General features: G+C 37.6%; 1 protein-coding gene across 1 annotated transcript in view; it reads left to right on the forward strand.

The window, feature by feature from the left end:
* Positions 1-16,488, forward strand: part of SPTLC2 (serine palmitoyltransferase, long chain base subunit 2) — a 95,526-nt gene that overhangs the window by 29,212 nt on the left and 49,826 nt on the right. The window contains exons 3-5 of the mRNA XM_012724636.1: positions 10,053-10,207; positions 11,814-11,962; positions 14,253-14,377. Of these exons, the coding sequence (XP_012580090.1) occupies positions 10,053-10,207; positions 11,814-11,962; positions 14,253-14,377 (429 nt within the window). The remainder of the gene's footprint in view (positions 1-10,052; positions 10,208-11,813; positions 11,963-14,252; positions 14,378-16,488) is intronic.

Raw genomic sequence — 16,488 nt, forward strand, 5'->3', positions numbered from 1 at the left:
TAAATGAGAATGTAAAAGTCTAAAGAACCAGTGAACTGTCTGGTAGCCTAAGACAGTCCAAGATCAAATTGAGTATGTGGAGGTGTTAAGTTATCAAAATGGAAATTTTACGTTAAAGAAATGATAGAACAAGTGGATCCCTGAGATAAGCCCTTAAATCAGTTTTTAGATCCAAGTTTAGGGAACTATCTTGAAGTTCCCTTATATTTAAAGCTATATTTTGGTTTTATTTGCATGTCTCACTGATGCATTTTAAAATACCCTGATTACTTTAATGGTAAAAAACTGAAATTGTGAAAAAAAGTTTTCTGCTCAACTTAATCTGGTTCAAGCAGTGGAGCTCATTAGAGGCACCATGTGGTGACTGGCCACACTCTAGTCCTGTCTACTGAACATCTGTTTTTGATCATCAGGATTTGGGTGAGTCAGCTTTGCCATTTGGCCTTCTCTGCTACATCACTCCCAGTGTCATAGACAGACTATCTCATCTTCAAAAAAACCTTCTCCCTCGGCCCTTCTTTGTCTGCTTACTGCTCCATTCTTCCCTTTAGTGGAGAATACTGACATAGTCGTTTCTGGTTTCTTTTCCACTCAGCTAAACCCAGACTAGTTAGGTTTTGGCCCTCACTATTCAACTAACATGAGTGTTCTTAGGGTCACCAAAACACTCCTGTTGTAGAGTCTAATTGCTCTTTCTCATTCTTTAGCTCACTTGGCACTGACACATCATAAAGCATCTTTGTTCACTTTAGTTTCCAGGACATTGATATTGTCTGTTTCTCCCCCTGCCTTTTTGGCCATTTTCTTCTCTTTTGCTGGGTCTTCTTCATCTGCTAGCTTCTAAATGGTGATGTGACTGTGTCCTCATTTTTATCCTTTGACTTCTTCTGTTCTCATTTGTACTTGAGACTGGGTGATTTCATCTGATGTCACGACTTTCAGTGCCTTCTGTATGCTGCTAAGTCCCAAATTTGTGTGTCTACCGTGCACTCCTCATTGAACTCTAGTCACGTGTAACTGGCTGCCCACTTGATAGCACCACGTAAGCGTCAGGAGCATTTTACTCCAAAGCTGCTAGTGCTCTTGCCGTTCACCTGCCAAGCAAGCCCTTTTTCAAGATAGTCCCAAGGATAGTTATTTCCCTCATTTTTCCTTCTCTTTTCTACCCTAGCCAACCTGCTAAATTTTAGCATGGCTCAAACATTTTACATCCTCCGTCTTTGTTTGATTTTTGCTTCCATTAGCATTTTTCACTAACTCAGAGACTTTATATTTTATACATTCACCTTATTCATTATATCCATATTTACCTCATTATATCCATATTAACCTTTCTACATCTGTGTTGTATGTATGTATATTGGTTACATGTAACCAACAAAAAGATAAAAAATATAGTGTGTGTGCCAATTAAACAAATCTCAGATTTTCTAATCAGAAGGAAAATACACTTCACAACTGAGATGGAAAAATGTACAAACTTATGTAAAAATAAACTATTATACTATTTTCTTAAAAAGAAAGAAAATACACTTTCCCTGACATAAAATTTATTTTGAAAAATTCTGTGACCAAGTTTATTCAACTGCATGATTCTACAGTGTGGTCCAGTCGACTCAGCCTAACATTGTTCACAAGAGAATGTACTTTAGCTAATGGTTCTGTGGCACTTAACTTTCTGGAATAGAACAGGGTAGTTTGGAACTGCTCAGCACAGGCATTCAAGACCTTTCTTTAAAACCACACTAATGTTGTTTGCAAGTTACTACAGTATTACTGGAACATTTCAAAACATTAGATGTTAATAAATATAACACTGCACACAAGAGTTATAGTGAAAAGTCCACAGAATTTTCAGTTTTTATTTTGGCAATGTCTTTGCTAGAGATGGAATAGCCTCATAAGCTACAGAAATAGCTGAAACATGACAAACTTTTCAGAACTTCAGAGAATGTAAATCTCAAGTACCTCATACCTGAAAAAGTGTTGAAATAGTCATTCTAGGGCTAAAATCATGGCACAGCAAGGAGTACTTATTTTTTTAAGTTATAGTTTATTTTTATGTGATTTTGTGCCTTTTTCCATCTCAGTTGTAATCCCTGTGGGCTTCCCATTACCAGTTCACCTGTCTGCCATCACCATAGTCCTGTGCCCTCTCCCCCATTTTTTATCCCATTTCCCACTCCACCCCCATAGAATGTCTCTGGTATATAGCTGTTCATTATTATTACTCCCCCCACTCCACCCTGGTCCTTTATGCTCCTGCTATGAGTGAAACTATCTGGTATTTTTCTTTTTCTTTCTGGATTATTTCACTAAGCATGATTCCTTCCAGCTCTATCCATGTTTCTGCAAAAGGCATGTGTGTATCTTTTTGCTGAGTAATATTCCATTGTATATATGTACCACATTTTTTTTTTAAAGATTCATTTATTTATTCATACAGAACTGGGGTACAGGCTAGAGATGCGGAGGGTGAGAGGATTCACCAGGGACAGAGTGGGTAACAGAACAGAGAGATTGACGAAGCTCATTGGGGAGAAGCTCACTGGGGAGCAGCGGGCGGGTCAGGAGAAGTCTGCCACACCATGTGGATCTCCCCCGGGGCAGGCGGGAATTGAACTCATGCAGAAGTGGCTTAAGCTTCTCAGTGCAGTGCTTCAACCCACTGCGCCATCAGGGAGGGCCTGTACACATCTTTTTAAACCAGTCATTTACTTTTGGGCATTTGGGTTGATTCCACGTCTTTCCTATTGTAAGTAAAGCAGCAATAACATGGGGGTACAGGTGTCTTTTTGAATCAGTGTTTTTGGGTCTTTTGGGTAGATACCTAGAAGTGGGATTGCTGAGTCATATGGAAGCTCTACTTTTGGCAGTTTGAGAAATCGAGGCGTACTTATTTTATAACCCAGCAGTGTTGTCTTTATCTCTATTTAATGAAGAAAATTAGGTGAAATAGCCTGTGAAAATTATTAAAGGATGACTTAAATTTTTTGGAATCATGGCTGAGTAACAGCTTTCCCTACTCTTCATAGAAGCCATACTATTGTTTGTTTTTTCCTGTTTTTAATGTTTAAGACAGAAAGACACTTCCTTGCTGTTTCTATGCTGCCTATGAGGCCATAAAATGAGATTTCAAAATTAAAGAAACTTCACTAGATCTAAAACTTGAGTCACCTCTTTGCGCACACACACACTTCAATTCAAAACACTTAAAACTTTTGTTACTCCCACCATTCATAATACTGGTCATGTCTTTACTATTTACTGGATAGCTAACATATGCCAAAGACTCTTCTAGGCACTGTGCATCCAGATGTAAGGAAAAAGGTAACAATGATCTCTGCTCTCCTGCAACTTAGGTTTTTATGGAGTTTGAGATTTATTTAATTGAAGCACATTCTATTTTATGACCTTTTATATATAATCGGTAAACACATATATACAACTTACGTCTAGAAAGTTTAATAAAAAATAAATGTGGATATAATCAAAGTTTATATAAGTAAGCAGTGAGAAAACATAAAAGAAGTAGCCTGTCCCCTAGACATTCCTTCTCAGCCATCCTTTTTCCTGTTGCCCTGAGGTATGACCATTGCTTTGACTTTCCCTCCTGGTTTTATCACTGTGCATGCAAGTGTAAACAGTAAAATTTAGTTAAACCTGTTTTTGAACTTTATGTAAATGGATTTGCCTTGTGTACTGTATGTTTGCTCTCTACATGTGGTTCAGCTGTGTTGTGTATGTCTTCACCTGCATGTATTATGTCATTGTTAGAGTATATCATAGATTATTTCTCCACTCAAATATTGATGGATATTGAATTCTGCCTGCAACACACTTTTTTGTCAATAAATAGTAAAGCTGCTGTAAACTGGTATGTGTTCCCTGTGCATGTGGACATGTATTTCTCCACGCTTGGAATTAGCGAGGTGTAGAGTATTCATGTCTTCATTTTCCACGTGTTCAGGTTGGTTCTACGACTTTATACAGTGGCCAGCTGTGTTGGGGGAATCTCATTTTGTAACATCCTAACCAATACTTAATTTAGTTAGAATTTAAAATTTTTGACAGTCCTATCTTCCATATGACTTAAATTCATTGTGGTTTTCATTTGAACTTCTCCGTTTTCCAGTTAAGCTGAATACCTCATGATTATTTGAATTTTCTGTTTTGTGAAGTGTGTATTCAAATCCTTTGCTAGTTTTTTTTTTTTTTTTCCTACTCAGTTTCTGCCTTTTTTCTTAATGGTATTTAGGAAATTTCTGTGTTTTCTAGAGGACATTTTACAACTGTTTTTATCTTCACTGCTTTGTAACTTGTCCTTTCAGTCTGTGCATGGTAACTTGATAACAGTTCTTTTGACGTAAGCAAATTATCAGTCTTCCTTTATAAATAGTGTACTTTGTTTATATCAGTTTTTCTAATCTTAAGCTCATGGCTATATTTTTATCATATTCTAACCCATCAATCGAATCATTTGAAGTTTCCCCTATTTGACCATTTTTAAACTGCTAAAAGGATCATTTTATATGATTCTACCTAATAAAATGAGGAGGTAAAGAAGAAAGAGCATATTAATCTAGATATAGTATAGATTTTGAAATTTAGGTATATAATATGATCAGTAAGTTAAATTTAGATTGTGAAAGAAATTATTAATTCGCAATAAATTGCTTTCCTCCACTACAACTGGTACCAGTTTTACATGGGGGAAATAAACTGGGCTTTGGGAAAGGGGGCCCTAGCCCTTCATTGCTAAAATTCAGGTAAAACATTTCCTTAGGAATTCTGCTCATATACCACATATAACTGAAAGACTAACTGAATACAAAGTAAATAGGCCTATTCTGTCACTTTTCTGCAGGAATGCATGTCTCTACTTATGGCTGCCATTCCTCAACTTTTCAGAGAAAGTTGCTTTGTTGTGGGGCCAGAATCCTTTTATACATAGACTCTCAGGTTTTATCTGGAGACTTTTGGGAAAGTGTAGATTTGTAATCCTTCTTTCTGACGGCCTGTTAGTCACACTGCAAGTCTGCTACATGTTCAGCTGTTAGCTGACTGTCATAAGTTTCCACTGAACAGATGGGCAGAGTTTTTCTTTTTGTTGTTGGTTTTGTGTTTTTGAACTGGCTGAAGCATTCAGTATGAGATTTTTTTTTTTTAAAGATTTATTTATTTATTTATACAGAACTGGGGTACAGGCCAGAGATGCGGAGGGTGAGAGGATTCACCAGGGACAGAGTGGGGAGCAGAACAGGCAGATCGACGAAGAACACTGCTGAGGGGAGCAGCGGGCGGGTCAGGAGAGGTCTGCCACGCCATGTGGTCACCTCCGGGGCAGGCGGGAATCGAACTCATGAGGAAGTGGCTTTAGCTTCTTAGTGCAGTGCTTTAACCCGCTGCACCACCAGGGAGGGCCCCAGTATGAGATTTTTAATAGTTGGATTTTCTTGGCAGTGGAGATAAGCAAAAGCATTGTAGGTTACCCAAGGAAGCCAGGAACCAGGTATTTGTGACACTGGGGACAGTACAGGACAGTGAAGTTAGGGCCTCCTTCACCCAGCTAAGCAGCCACACAAATTAGAAATCTAATCTCACCAGGATTGACCTCTGGAGCCCCTGTCACAACTGCCCTGCAGCCACAAAGCTGGTGAATAAGCAGAGGAATATGGAATCTAGTCGGTGCTACTAGCACAAAGGTCTTCTGGCACTTGCGTGCTACAGTGGTGCAAATCAGTGACTCCCTTCCATATCTTCTGTATGCCCTGGTAAGAGTCATTATCACATCTGCAATCCTATCAGAAAGGTGTGTGCAAAACAGTATAGGCACTTCAGGGGGTGGGGGAAATGTGCACACACTGGCCACTGGCAGAACATAGGGAAGGAGTGGCGTGGCCAGGAGTACAGCGGTCTCAGGGCTCATTGCTCTTTGTAAAGAGTAATTTACACAGCACAGTACTGACTACTATGAGCTCACGACGAGCAGCAGTGGCAGAGAATGGGAGACTGTAGCTTTGGGCTAAGACTTGGGTCAGTTCTCTTTCTCCCACTAGTGGGGAAACCACTTGCCTTTCTGAAATAGGGGTGACATCCTCTATAAGGGGCTCATATTTTTTTACTTAAAGATTTATTTTTTTATGCATACAGAACTAGGGTACTAGCCATAGGTACAGGGATGGTGAGAGGATTCACCAGAGGCAGAGTGGAAAGCAGAGCAGGTAGATGGACAAAGTACACTTCTGAGGGGAGCAGTGGGTGGGTCAGGAGAGGTCTGCTGTGCCATGTGGGTCACCTCCCCAGCCAGGGATTGAACTCACACTGAGGCGACTGTGCCAAGCTTCAGTGGTGTGCCTTAACCTGTTGCACCACCGGGAAGGGCCCAGGATGCACATATTCTTAAGAGAAACTATATGGAAAGCATTTGGCAAGGCATTCAGAAATAATCAGTAAGTGGGTACTTTTGTTGCAGCTATTCATTAACTCTGTCATCACATAAAAGTATTTGGACATCTTGTTGGAGCAGAGTTACTCTTAACAAATACAGGTAAGTGTTATGAAATTGACTTTTGAAAGTTTTAGCTCTCAGTTTTTCCCCTGTGATCTTAAGGCCACCAAAATAGGTGGTAACTGTTTGTTTTTTTTTTTAAGATTTATTTATTTACGCATACAGAACTGGGGTACAAGCCTGAGGTGCACAGGCAGCGAGAGGGTTCACCAGACAGCTGGGAACAGAACAGGCAGATCGATGAAGTACACTGCTGAGGGGACCAGCAAGGGGGTCAGGAGATGTCTGCAGCGCCATGTGGGTCACCTCCGGGGCAGGGATAAAACTTGCACTGAAGCAGCTGCTACTACCTTGCAGCGCTGCATCCTTACGTGTTGTGCCACCAGGGAGGGCCAGTAACTATTATTTTAAACCATATGGGATGTTCCTCTAGGAGTTTCCAATCAAATAAGCATAATAAGCAGTATACTGTATAGTTATTGGCTAATTATTGAAATGAACACATACTGCTTTTGTAAGGTCTTTACCAAGACATGACTTTGAATTTTTTTCTTTGAGGCTAGTGGTAGAAGTTACTTAACTGTGAGTTCTTCAGGCCCAAATATATACAATGTAGTCTCATAGGTCTTGTTTTTTGCTTAGTGTGGATATATGCCAATATGTAGGGTTTGTGAAACGTGTCTATGAAGAGTACATCCTTAAGGCTGTTTGACCTTGACTCTATATTGACAGGTTTCTTTTAGGTACTTTCTCAGGGCAAGCTTACCTTTAGTCTTGTCTGTCTACCTCTCTATTGCACTAAAATCTTTGAGAGTATTGAGGTTATGTCTTACTCATTTTTATCCGTAGTACTTAGCTTTGTGCCTGGAAAGTACTGCTCAGTAAATGTTTGTTCAGTTTCTGAGCAATGAATATTAGGTAAGCACTGAGTAGAGTCATTTCAGTCAGACTAAATTCAGAAGGAAAAAGATAAGGATGGGGACGAGGAGGATTGGGAAGTGGAATATGGGGCTTGTGAATAGTGGGTTGCCCATTACTTACTGAGAGAACTGTTTTATTCTTTAATGTATAGTCAGGTCTAGCAAAGAAACGAACATACATTGAGTGTTCAATAAAAAATACTTGAATGAATGAATGCAAAGGTTAACCTTAGCTGAACTTAGTTTAATGCTTGTCTTAGAATATTTAAAGTACATGAGATATTTTTGGAAAAGTTGTCTAGAACTGGAACCCTGCATGGTGATCCCTTTCCATCCCCTTTACTACTTCATAACTAAGCTGAAAGGAGTTTGCTTAGCTGCCCTTCAGATCTCTCTACCAGGCCTTCTGACTGCTACCCTGGCCACTTAAAAAATGAATTTAACTTTCTACCCTTCTGTGCTACCTGCTTTTGCTGTGACAGCTTCTTCACTGTGCAAGTCTGTGCCCATCTCTGGGGAGGGTTTTCACTGCAACAGTAGCAGGGGTGGAGCTCCCTGACCCTGGCAGTCTCAATGTAAGAGGTGTTGCATCCCATCCCTGTCCTTCCTAACCAAAGAAGCTATGTCACTGGTTTAACCAGGGCTCTACATCATTCTAACTTGCAACCCTTTTTGTCTTAAGATTTGATAACCCTACTGGTTGGTAAGATTAGATCCTTAAATTTTTTACCCTTTAATAAGAACAAAAAATTATGTTCTTTGTTGCCAGTTTAAATTTGTGTATGGTAGAATTATTTCTCCCAGGTCATTGGATTAATACCTTTAATATTAATGTGTACTTTTAGAAAAATTACAAAGAAATGATATCAAAATGAGTTAATATAGTTTATTGGAGGTGACTTTTTCTTTTTTAAAAAAGTTATTTATTTATACATATAAGAATTGGGGTACAGGCCAGAGATCCAAGAGTAGTGAGATGATTCACCAGAGACAGAGTGGGGAGCAGAACAGGCAGATGTACTGCTGAGGGGATCAGCAGGCAAGACAGGAGAGGTCTGCTGCACCATGTGGGTCAGCAACCTGGCCAGGGATGAAACTCGTGCTGCAGTTGGCTGCAGACAGCCCCATAATGATGTGCTTTAACCTTTTGTGCCACCAGGGAGGGTTTGGAGGTGACTTTCTTTGTAAATAACTCCATGGTGAATGAATAATAGATGAAGAAAAGCTCTTAATTAGAACTTGGATATTTCGATTTCAGTTTTCCTTCATCCTGTAGTTCCTGTTGAAAGAGGAGAGTGTCAAAAGGTTCATACTATTTATGTTACAAATTTCCAATTGTGATAGACACATTATTTATGAATATTTTCCCTTAAGGAAATGTAAATGTTAGAACCAGTTTTAAGGAGTTTTTAATCTACTGTAATACTTGTTTTAATAGGCATGTTGGAGACAAGGTCATGATTATTTATAAAGTTTTATGTTGCATCTTTAGAATTGAAATCTTTTGCACAATGAGAATTAGCTTGGAGTGTTTTTGATTAGTATATTTGACAGATTGATTTAGAGTAGAGCTAGAAATTCAGTAGTTTGCTGACTGTAGTAAAGCTATAGCATGGTTTTTTTTTTGTTTGTTTACCTTTTTCCTTTGGGAGTTGAATAATTTCATGTGGTCTGGTCATGTGGGATATAATACTGTGTTCATTACATCTGCAGTATGACTACTTCTTACAGGTTTTAAGTATCAGTATAACTAAATTCTAGGGAAGAAGGGGGACATTATTTCCCTGATCGTAGTAATTTATTTTGAGAAGAATTCTAAACTCCCACCCAAGGAAAGAAATGTAAGATCGGTAACTTTCTATAAGCTACCTTCTTGTGTTTATTGGTTCTTCTTTTTTTATTTGTTTCATTTTTAATCCTTCAAAATATACAATTATATGAAACAATTTGGGATTATTTTTCTTATTTAAAACTGGAATAAGAGATGATTTTATTGCATTTCTCCCTAATGTGTTACTGGAGAGGGTGGGAAGAAGTCTTTAATTTATTAGAAAGAAAAACCATTTAATGACAGAATAGTATAAGTAGGTTTTTACTTTTGTGAGACCTGCCATTTAACGTTTGAGGTCTTGATTATGCATTAACATAGTCAAATATTTATATATATATATATCAACCCTCAAAACCTAGTGACCTTTATGATTAAGAGTTTTTAAAGATTTATTTATGCATACAAGAACTGGGGTACAGCCCAGAGGTTGAGGGGGTAGAGAGTATTCACGAGAGACAGTGTGGGGAGCAAAATAGGCAGATCAACTAAAGTACACTGCTGAGGGGAGCAGTGGGCGACAGGAGAAGTCTGCTGGGCATGTGGGTCTGCTCCTGGCTGGGGATCCAACTCAGGTTGCAGTGGCTTCGGATGGCTTTACTGTGTTGTGACTTAACCCTCTTGTCAACAAGGAGGCCCTGATTAAGAATGGTTTTAAACAGAATTGATGTTTTTTACAAATCAGTATAATTGGCCTTTTGTTCCCAAGTATTCTTGCAATAGGAAAAGGGAAGTTGTAAAAAATTTTAATGTAACTCAGCTAAATTTATAGTATTTCACCATTTGTTGGCAGGACTTTGTGTCATTGTATCAGGATTTCGAAAACTTCTATACAAGGAACCTCTATATGAGGATTAGAGACAACTGGAATCGACCCATCTGTAGTGTGCCTGGAGCCAGGGTGGACATCATGGAGAGGCAGTCTCATGATTACAACTGGTCATTCAAGTGAGTCGTGGTTTCTTCCTTTCTTTAATTGAAGTATAATTGATAGACATTATGTTGGTTTCAAGTGTACATCATAAGGATTTGACATTTATGTGATGTGATTACCACATTATGTTTATTTCCCATCTGTTAGCAGTTTTTTCAGTGCAGTCTTAACTGCTGTGGAACCAATCCTGTGCACTGTAGCCCAGGGCTTGCTTATGTTATAACTCCCTGATCCCCTTTATCCGTTTCACTACCTCCCAGGAAATGATTTGACAACAACAACAAAAGAATTTCTTCACTTTATAAAAACACTACATTGCAAATTGAGTATTCTGTCAAAACAGACATAGAAGTAAATTAGAATACATGATTAGTTTCCTTGCATGTTACTGTTTTTGAAAATTCAGATACATTTTCTATTACATTTGAAACTGTGGTGGATTGTAATTGAAAATTTTACTTATTAAAAAACAGAGAAAACTCTATTATGCTGTTTACCAGAATCAAGTATCTGAATTTATTTCTTTTTGAATATTTTGATTTCTCAAATGATTCAAGGATGTTTGTCATGTTAAATGGAGTGAATGTTATATATTTGTATGTAACATGTATGTTAAATGGATTAAATAGTTTAAAAGCCATCTTAATAGCCATAACATTTTATTTTATAGTTTAGATAATTTAAGTATTCTGTGGTTTTGTTGCCGTTATTAGAAACAAAAACAAATAATACAAATAAACTGAAAATCCCCTGTGACAACTAACAACTACCCCTCTATAAATCCATTCCTGCACAAACCCTTCCTACCCAGAGGGAATCATTATCTGTTGCTGCATATTGTTCTTCCAGATGTTTTCATGCAGGGTATGTATGAGGTATATCTGTTGGGATTATTCACTATTAGTTTTTGATTAACAAAAAGGACCCTATTATAGGAATCATTTTACATCTTGCTTTTTTAAATTTGCTGACACATTAGTAACATCCTCCTTATTTATAGTTCTTACTTAGTATTTTTCAGTATACAAATGTACATAGTAGCTAGCAGGTTGAGGTGCAACATCATCATTCTGTATTAAAAACCCTAAATCTCAGGGTCAGAACAGCCACAACTTATTTCTTGTCCACATTTCATGTCATTCTTAGGTTGGTGGGGCCTTTGAGCACTCTTGTTCTCATTTAGGAATCCAGACTTACTGAGCTTCTTCTACATATGGAATGTCATTGGTCTGTGTGCCTGAGGAAGGGACTCGGTCAATCATGTAGTGACTCTTAATGGGTCCTTATGCATGTGGTGGGACTTGCTGCATCAGAGAACATCTGTAGCTTTTAATAGATAAATATTGCTCAATGTTGTCCCCACTTAAAAGGTACTGACTGGTCAGTACTGGATACAAACAGTTTTCAAATCTTTGTGATTTTGGTAAGTGAAAATTGGTGTGTTGTTTCAATTTCCATTTCACTTATTGTTAGTGAGTTTGAGATTCTTTTAAGTTAAATCATATTTTCTTTACTTCTTGCACCTTCCCCTCTGCTCTCTTTGTGTTATCAGTATACTTGATATTACATGTGTTTGATTTGCTCATACATTGCATAATCTTGTATTATATTGAAATATAGGTACACAGGGAACATAATCAAAGGTGTTATAAACATGGGTTCCTACAACTATCTTGGATTTGCACGAAATACGGGATCGTGTCAAGAAGCAGCTGCTAAAGTTTTAGAGGAGTATGGTGTTGGCGTGTGCAGCACTCGGCAGGAGATTGGTAAGAACAGCTGCATTTGACCAGCTGATGCTCTTTGCCTTAGAATGTTAAGCATCTGGATGCACACTTTGCTGAATAAGTTAGCTCAGGTCAAGAATGCTTTGTTTTTCTGAAGTGATGGATGATTTTTACGCTTTCTTCATACTTTCCATTACGTTACACATATAGACTTAGGTCTAGAGAAGTTCCGTAAGTATTTGTTTCATTTTTTTTAGCATTATTTTTTTAAATTTTATTTTATAACAGTTTATTTTTACATCATTTTGTACATTTTTTTCCCACCTCAATTGTAATCCCCATGGGTTTCCCATCACCATGCCACCCGTGCACTTCCCTTCTCCCCCCCACCCCCCGTTTTTGATCCCATTCCTCACTCCACCCCCACAAAATCAAAATGTCTCTGGTATATGACTGTTCATTATTCTTGTTATTTTCTCGCCTGGTCCATTATACTCCTGCTATGAGTGAAACCATCCAGTATTTTTCTTTATCTTTCTGGCTTATCTCACTAAACATGATCTTTTCCAGCTCCATCCAAGTTGCTGCAAAAGACATGTGTTTCTCTTTTTTGGTTGCTGAGTAATATTCCATTGTATATATGTACCACATCTTTTTAATCCAGAGTATTTGTTTCATTTTTAACTTTAACACTTTAACGTTGACTTAGTTGACTTTGCATGTGAGGTGTGTTAGTGTACCTCTAGTATAGAGCCTCTGGGCATATGAGAGTTAATTTGTTTCCATGCAGATAAATTGGGGCTAATAATTCCCAACATACACAGTTATTTCAAGAATTAAATAATACCTGCAAAGTGCTGGAAATACAGTAAATATTCAATAAATGTTAACTCTTTATTCAGATATCAGTAAAATGTAAAGCTTAACAGATTTCTATAAAACGATTCATTATAGTTCAAAGAAAGATTTAAAATTCCCTCCTTGTTTATTCCTGAGAACTAATAACTAGAAGTTATAAGCCAACTTCAAAACTTAGTAAATTAAAGCAGTAATTCATTATTATATCCTGTGGCCTTAAGCTTGTCATTCTCACTCAGGGAAGCACTCTGCACTTTGACACATAGTAATCTTACAAATTTATGTTTTATAAAGTACTTGAATACATTATTTCTATTGACCTTCACCACAGTGTCATGAACAATTACTATTTTTGGTGTTTAGCAAATAAGAAGAGGAGATCCATAGAGGTTAAATGCCTTGCCTAAGCTTTAAAGACACATAGCATCCAAGTTCACCAGTCCTTTTTAGCGTCTTTCTCTCTACTCACTCATCAGTGGTGTTCAGTGAGGGAAGGTGCTGTTAGTCTGTTATAAAGACATGTGGAGACAGGCTCTGCAGGAAACGAGACTAGCAACAGGAGGAAGGAAGCAGAGATGTGGGCAGACCACTCCACAAATTAGCCATGCAAAATAGAACCATATTTATTTGTTTGTAATTTTGTACTTTGGGAAAGGTTTGATACTTATCTCAGTACCATGTGGTATTGTATGGGTCATAATGAATGAAGATAGAGTATCCAAGATAACTTTACATATGCTTGGAAACTTGCTGGGGTGAGTGGGGTCAGCCGAATGCTGCCCACATCTCTGCTCCCTTCCTCCTGTTGATACTCTCATTTCCTGCATAGCCCGTCTCCACAGACTAGCTAGCTTTGTGTGTGGCAGTAAACTTTAAAGTATAAAAATACTTTAAAAGTGTAGAGGTCTGCTGTGCTAGGGCCCTCCCTGGTGGCACAATGGTTTAAAGCTCAGCACTATGAAGCTGTTGCAGCCACTGCAGCACTAGTTCTATCCCCGGCCATGGAGCTGACCCACATAGTACAGCAGACCTCTCCTGACCTGCCCGCTGCTTCCCTCTGCAGTGTATTTCAGTCATTCTGCCTGTTCTGCTTTCCACTCTGTCTCTAGTGAATCCTCGCACCCCCACCTCCATACACCTCTGGTCTGTACCCCAGTTTTGTATGAATAAATAAATAAATCTTTAAGAAAACAAAGAAAAGCACTTATTACCAGTTTTCTTAAGGCTAGGCCTAACAGCTGATATTCTCCTAATTGGTTTGGGAGAAATTGTTGGCTACCCTCTTTACAGAAGTTCCATCACGTGTGCTGAATTTGCATTTAGTCAGCTACTGTGTTATGAACACTCTTCATAATACTGACACCTCACTCTAAAAAGATTATAACAGAGGCTATGATTTTACTTTATATATAAAGTATTGAGTAATTCTTATACTTGGAATTTGGTAGTATTGACTCTTAACTTCTTCACTCAGGAAACCTGGACAAACATGAAGAACTAGAGAAGCTTGTGGCACGGTTCTTGGGGGTGGAAGCTGCTATGGCATACGGCATGGGATTTGCAACAAATTCAATGAACATTCCTGCTCTTGTTGGCAAAGTAAGACCTGCTTTTCATTTATGACAACTTCCTCATATGTATGTATCTATTTTGGTTTATTTGGTAAGCATGCAGAGCAAGCCAGCAGCTATGTCAACTATAGAGTAGAGATTGTTGGTCCAGAGATATTCCTAGCACAAACTTTTGGATAAGTATGACCTATAGAGATAGAACATCTGAAGCACCCTTGATAGAATCTTCATCTTTTTCTATTAGATGATTCTTGCTTCCTTAATTTCATGTGATTTTGATGGGATCTTAATAAATACCTCAAAAAAAAAAGGTCAAACTTATAAGAGAAAGAATATTTAGTTGAGAAAGTAATTTTAATAGGTGGCTTTTCGGAAACATGAAAATATGGAGGTACCTTAATACTTGTCCTTGCTGTAAGATATGTTACACAGAGATAGTGGACAAAGTACACACATACACACATAACTTTATTTTCTGAAGGTATAGCTTGTGTAGAAAGGATAGAAAAAAGACACTTTGTAAGTTACATTTTTGCAAATTGGCACTAGCAACTTGACAAAATTCTCAAGGTTATTCTTATTTTAGCATAAATTGCTAGCAAGAGTATGTTGAAAAATCAGAGGACTAATAAGTTAGAAGACTTGAGTTTTTCATTGGCAATATAGTCAGCTGTGACAGTGAGCATGTCACAACTTTTCTGAGCATCAGAAAATGTGAACTAGGTTAACTGTACAGTACTTTTCAGTTAAAAAATGTATAATTTTTCAAGAACCAGATGGAGCAAATGGAAACCAAAGCAGGAGAGAATATTAAACCGACTTATGTTACATGACATTAAATAAATTGGTTTATATACATTCCAATTAAAAAAACAGATTGTCAGATAAAATTAAAGACACAGGTTAAAAGTAAAAGGTTTGAAAGAGATACAACATGCAACTAGCAGCAAGAAATACTTTTAGAGATGAAGGGGAACATTGTTGCATAATGATGAAAGAGTTACATTCATTAACACTTTGGGGACAAAATGGATGGATTTTTTTCTTTTCTTTTTTTTTTATTAAAAAGTTTATTTTTACATCATTTTGCACATTTTTTTTCCCATCTCAATTGTAATCCCCGTGGGTTTCCCATCACCAAATCACCCCTGTGCCACCACCATAGTCCCGTGCAATCTCCCCCCCCCCCCCCCCATGCCCCCTGTTTTTGATCCCATTCCCCACTCCACCTCCACAGAATGTCTCTGGTATATGGTTGTTCATTATTTTTGTTTATTTTCTCGCCTGGTCCATTATACTCCTGCTATGAGTGAAACCATAAAATGGATGGATTTTTAAGGTGCTTATGAAATAAGTCAGAAAGTGAAAGACAATTACCATATGGTCTCATTCATTTGCAGAATATAACTAACTAAAGAAAGCAAGCTGGCAAAGAAACCAGAACAGTTCTAAGACTGTAAAAACTATACGAGTTACAAGAAGGGATGGGAGGGAGGGGAAAAAGAGATAGTTGATGGAGGAGGAGAAGTATGTAACAAACACAGGTGTGAAGTTGTGCTCCCAAACTAAATATTTAAGTAAGCTGGTGGCAAATCAGTAAAACTTGAAGAAAACCCATAATTTCAAATGTATAGGCATCAATAAGAGAATCAATATGATAGCAGTAAGTACATAAGCAAGAAATTAATGAAGCTGAAAGGAAAAGGAGAAATAGACAAACACAGACTTAGAGAGCTCAACACCTCTCTCTCAGTAACTAATAGAATTAGAAAATCTGTGAGGATGTATATAACAGTTAAAAATCTCAACCAATTTGACCTAATTATAGCATTTATAAAACCTTTCAACAGTGGGCTATTTACTAAGATAGACTGTTTTCTGGCCATTAGGTATGTCTTAACAAATATAAAAAATTTTAAGCTATTCAAAGTATGTTTGCCGACCATAATGATGTTGAACTAGAAATTAGTAACCCAAAGATACCTGGAAGATCCTCAGATATTTGAAAATTAAACCACACACTTCTAAATACCTGTGAATCAAATAAGAAAAGAAAAATAGAATTTTTTTTCTGTCTTAGTTTTCTTACCCTTTGTTCAGTTTCTCTCTATTCCACATATGAAAATATTTTTAACTAAA

This window comes from Condylura cristata, unplaced genomic scaffold (genome assembly GCF_000260355.1).
Source record: "Condylura cristata isolate star-nosed mole 26May11 unplaced genomic scaffold, ConCri1.0 scaffold00013, whole genome shotgun sequence".
Classification (NCBI taxonomy): Eukaryota; Metazoa; Chordata; class Mammalia; order Eulipotyphla; family Talpidae; genus Condylura; species Condylura cristata.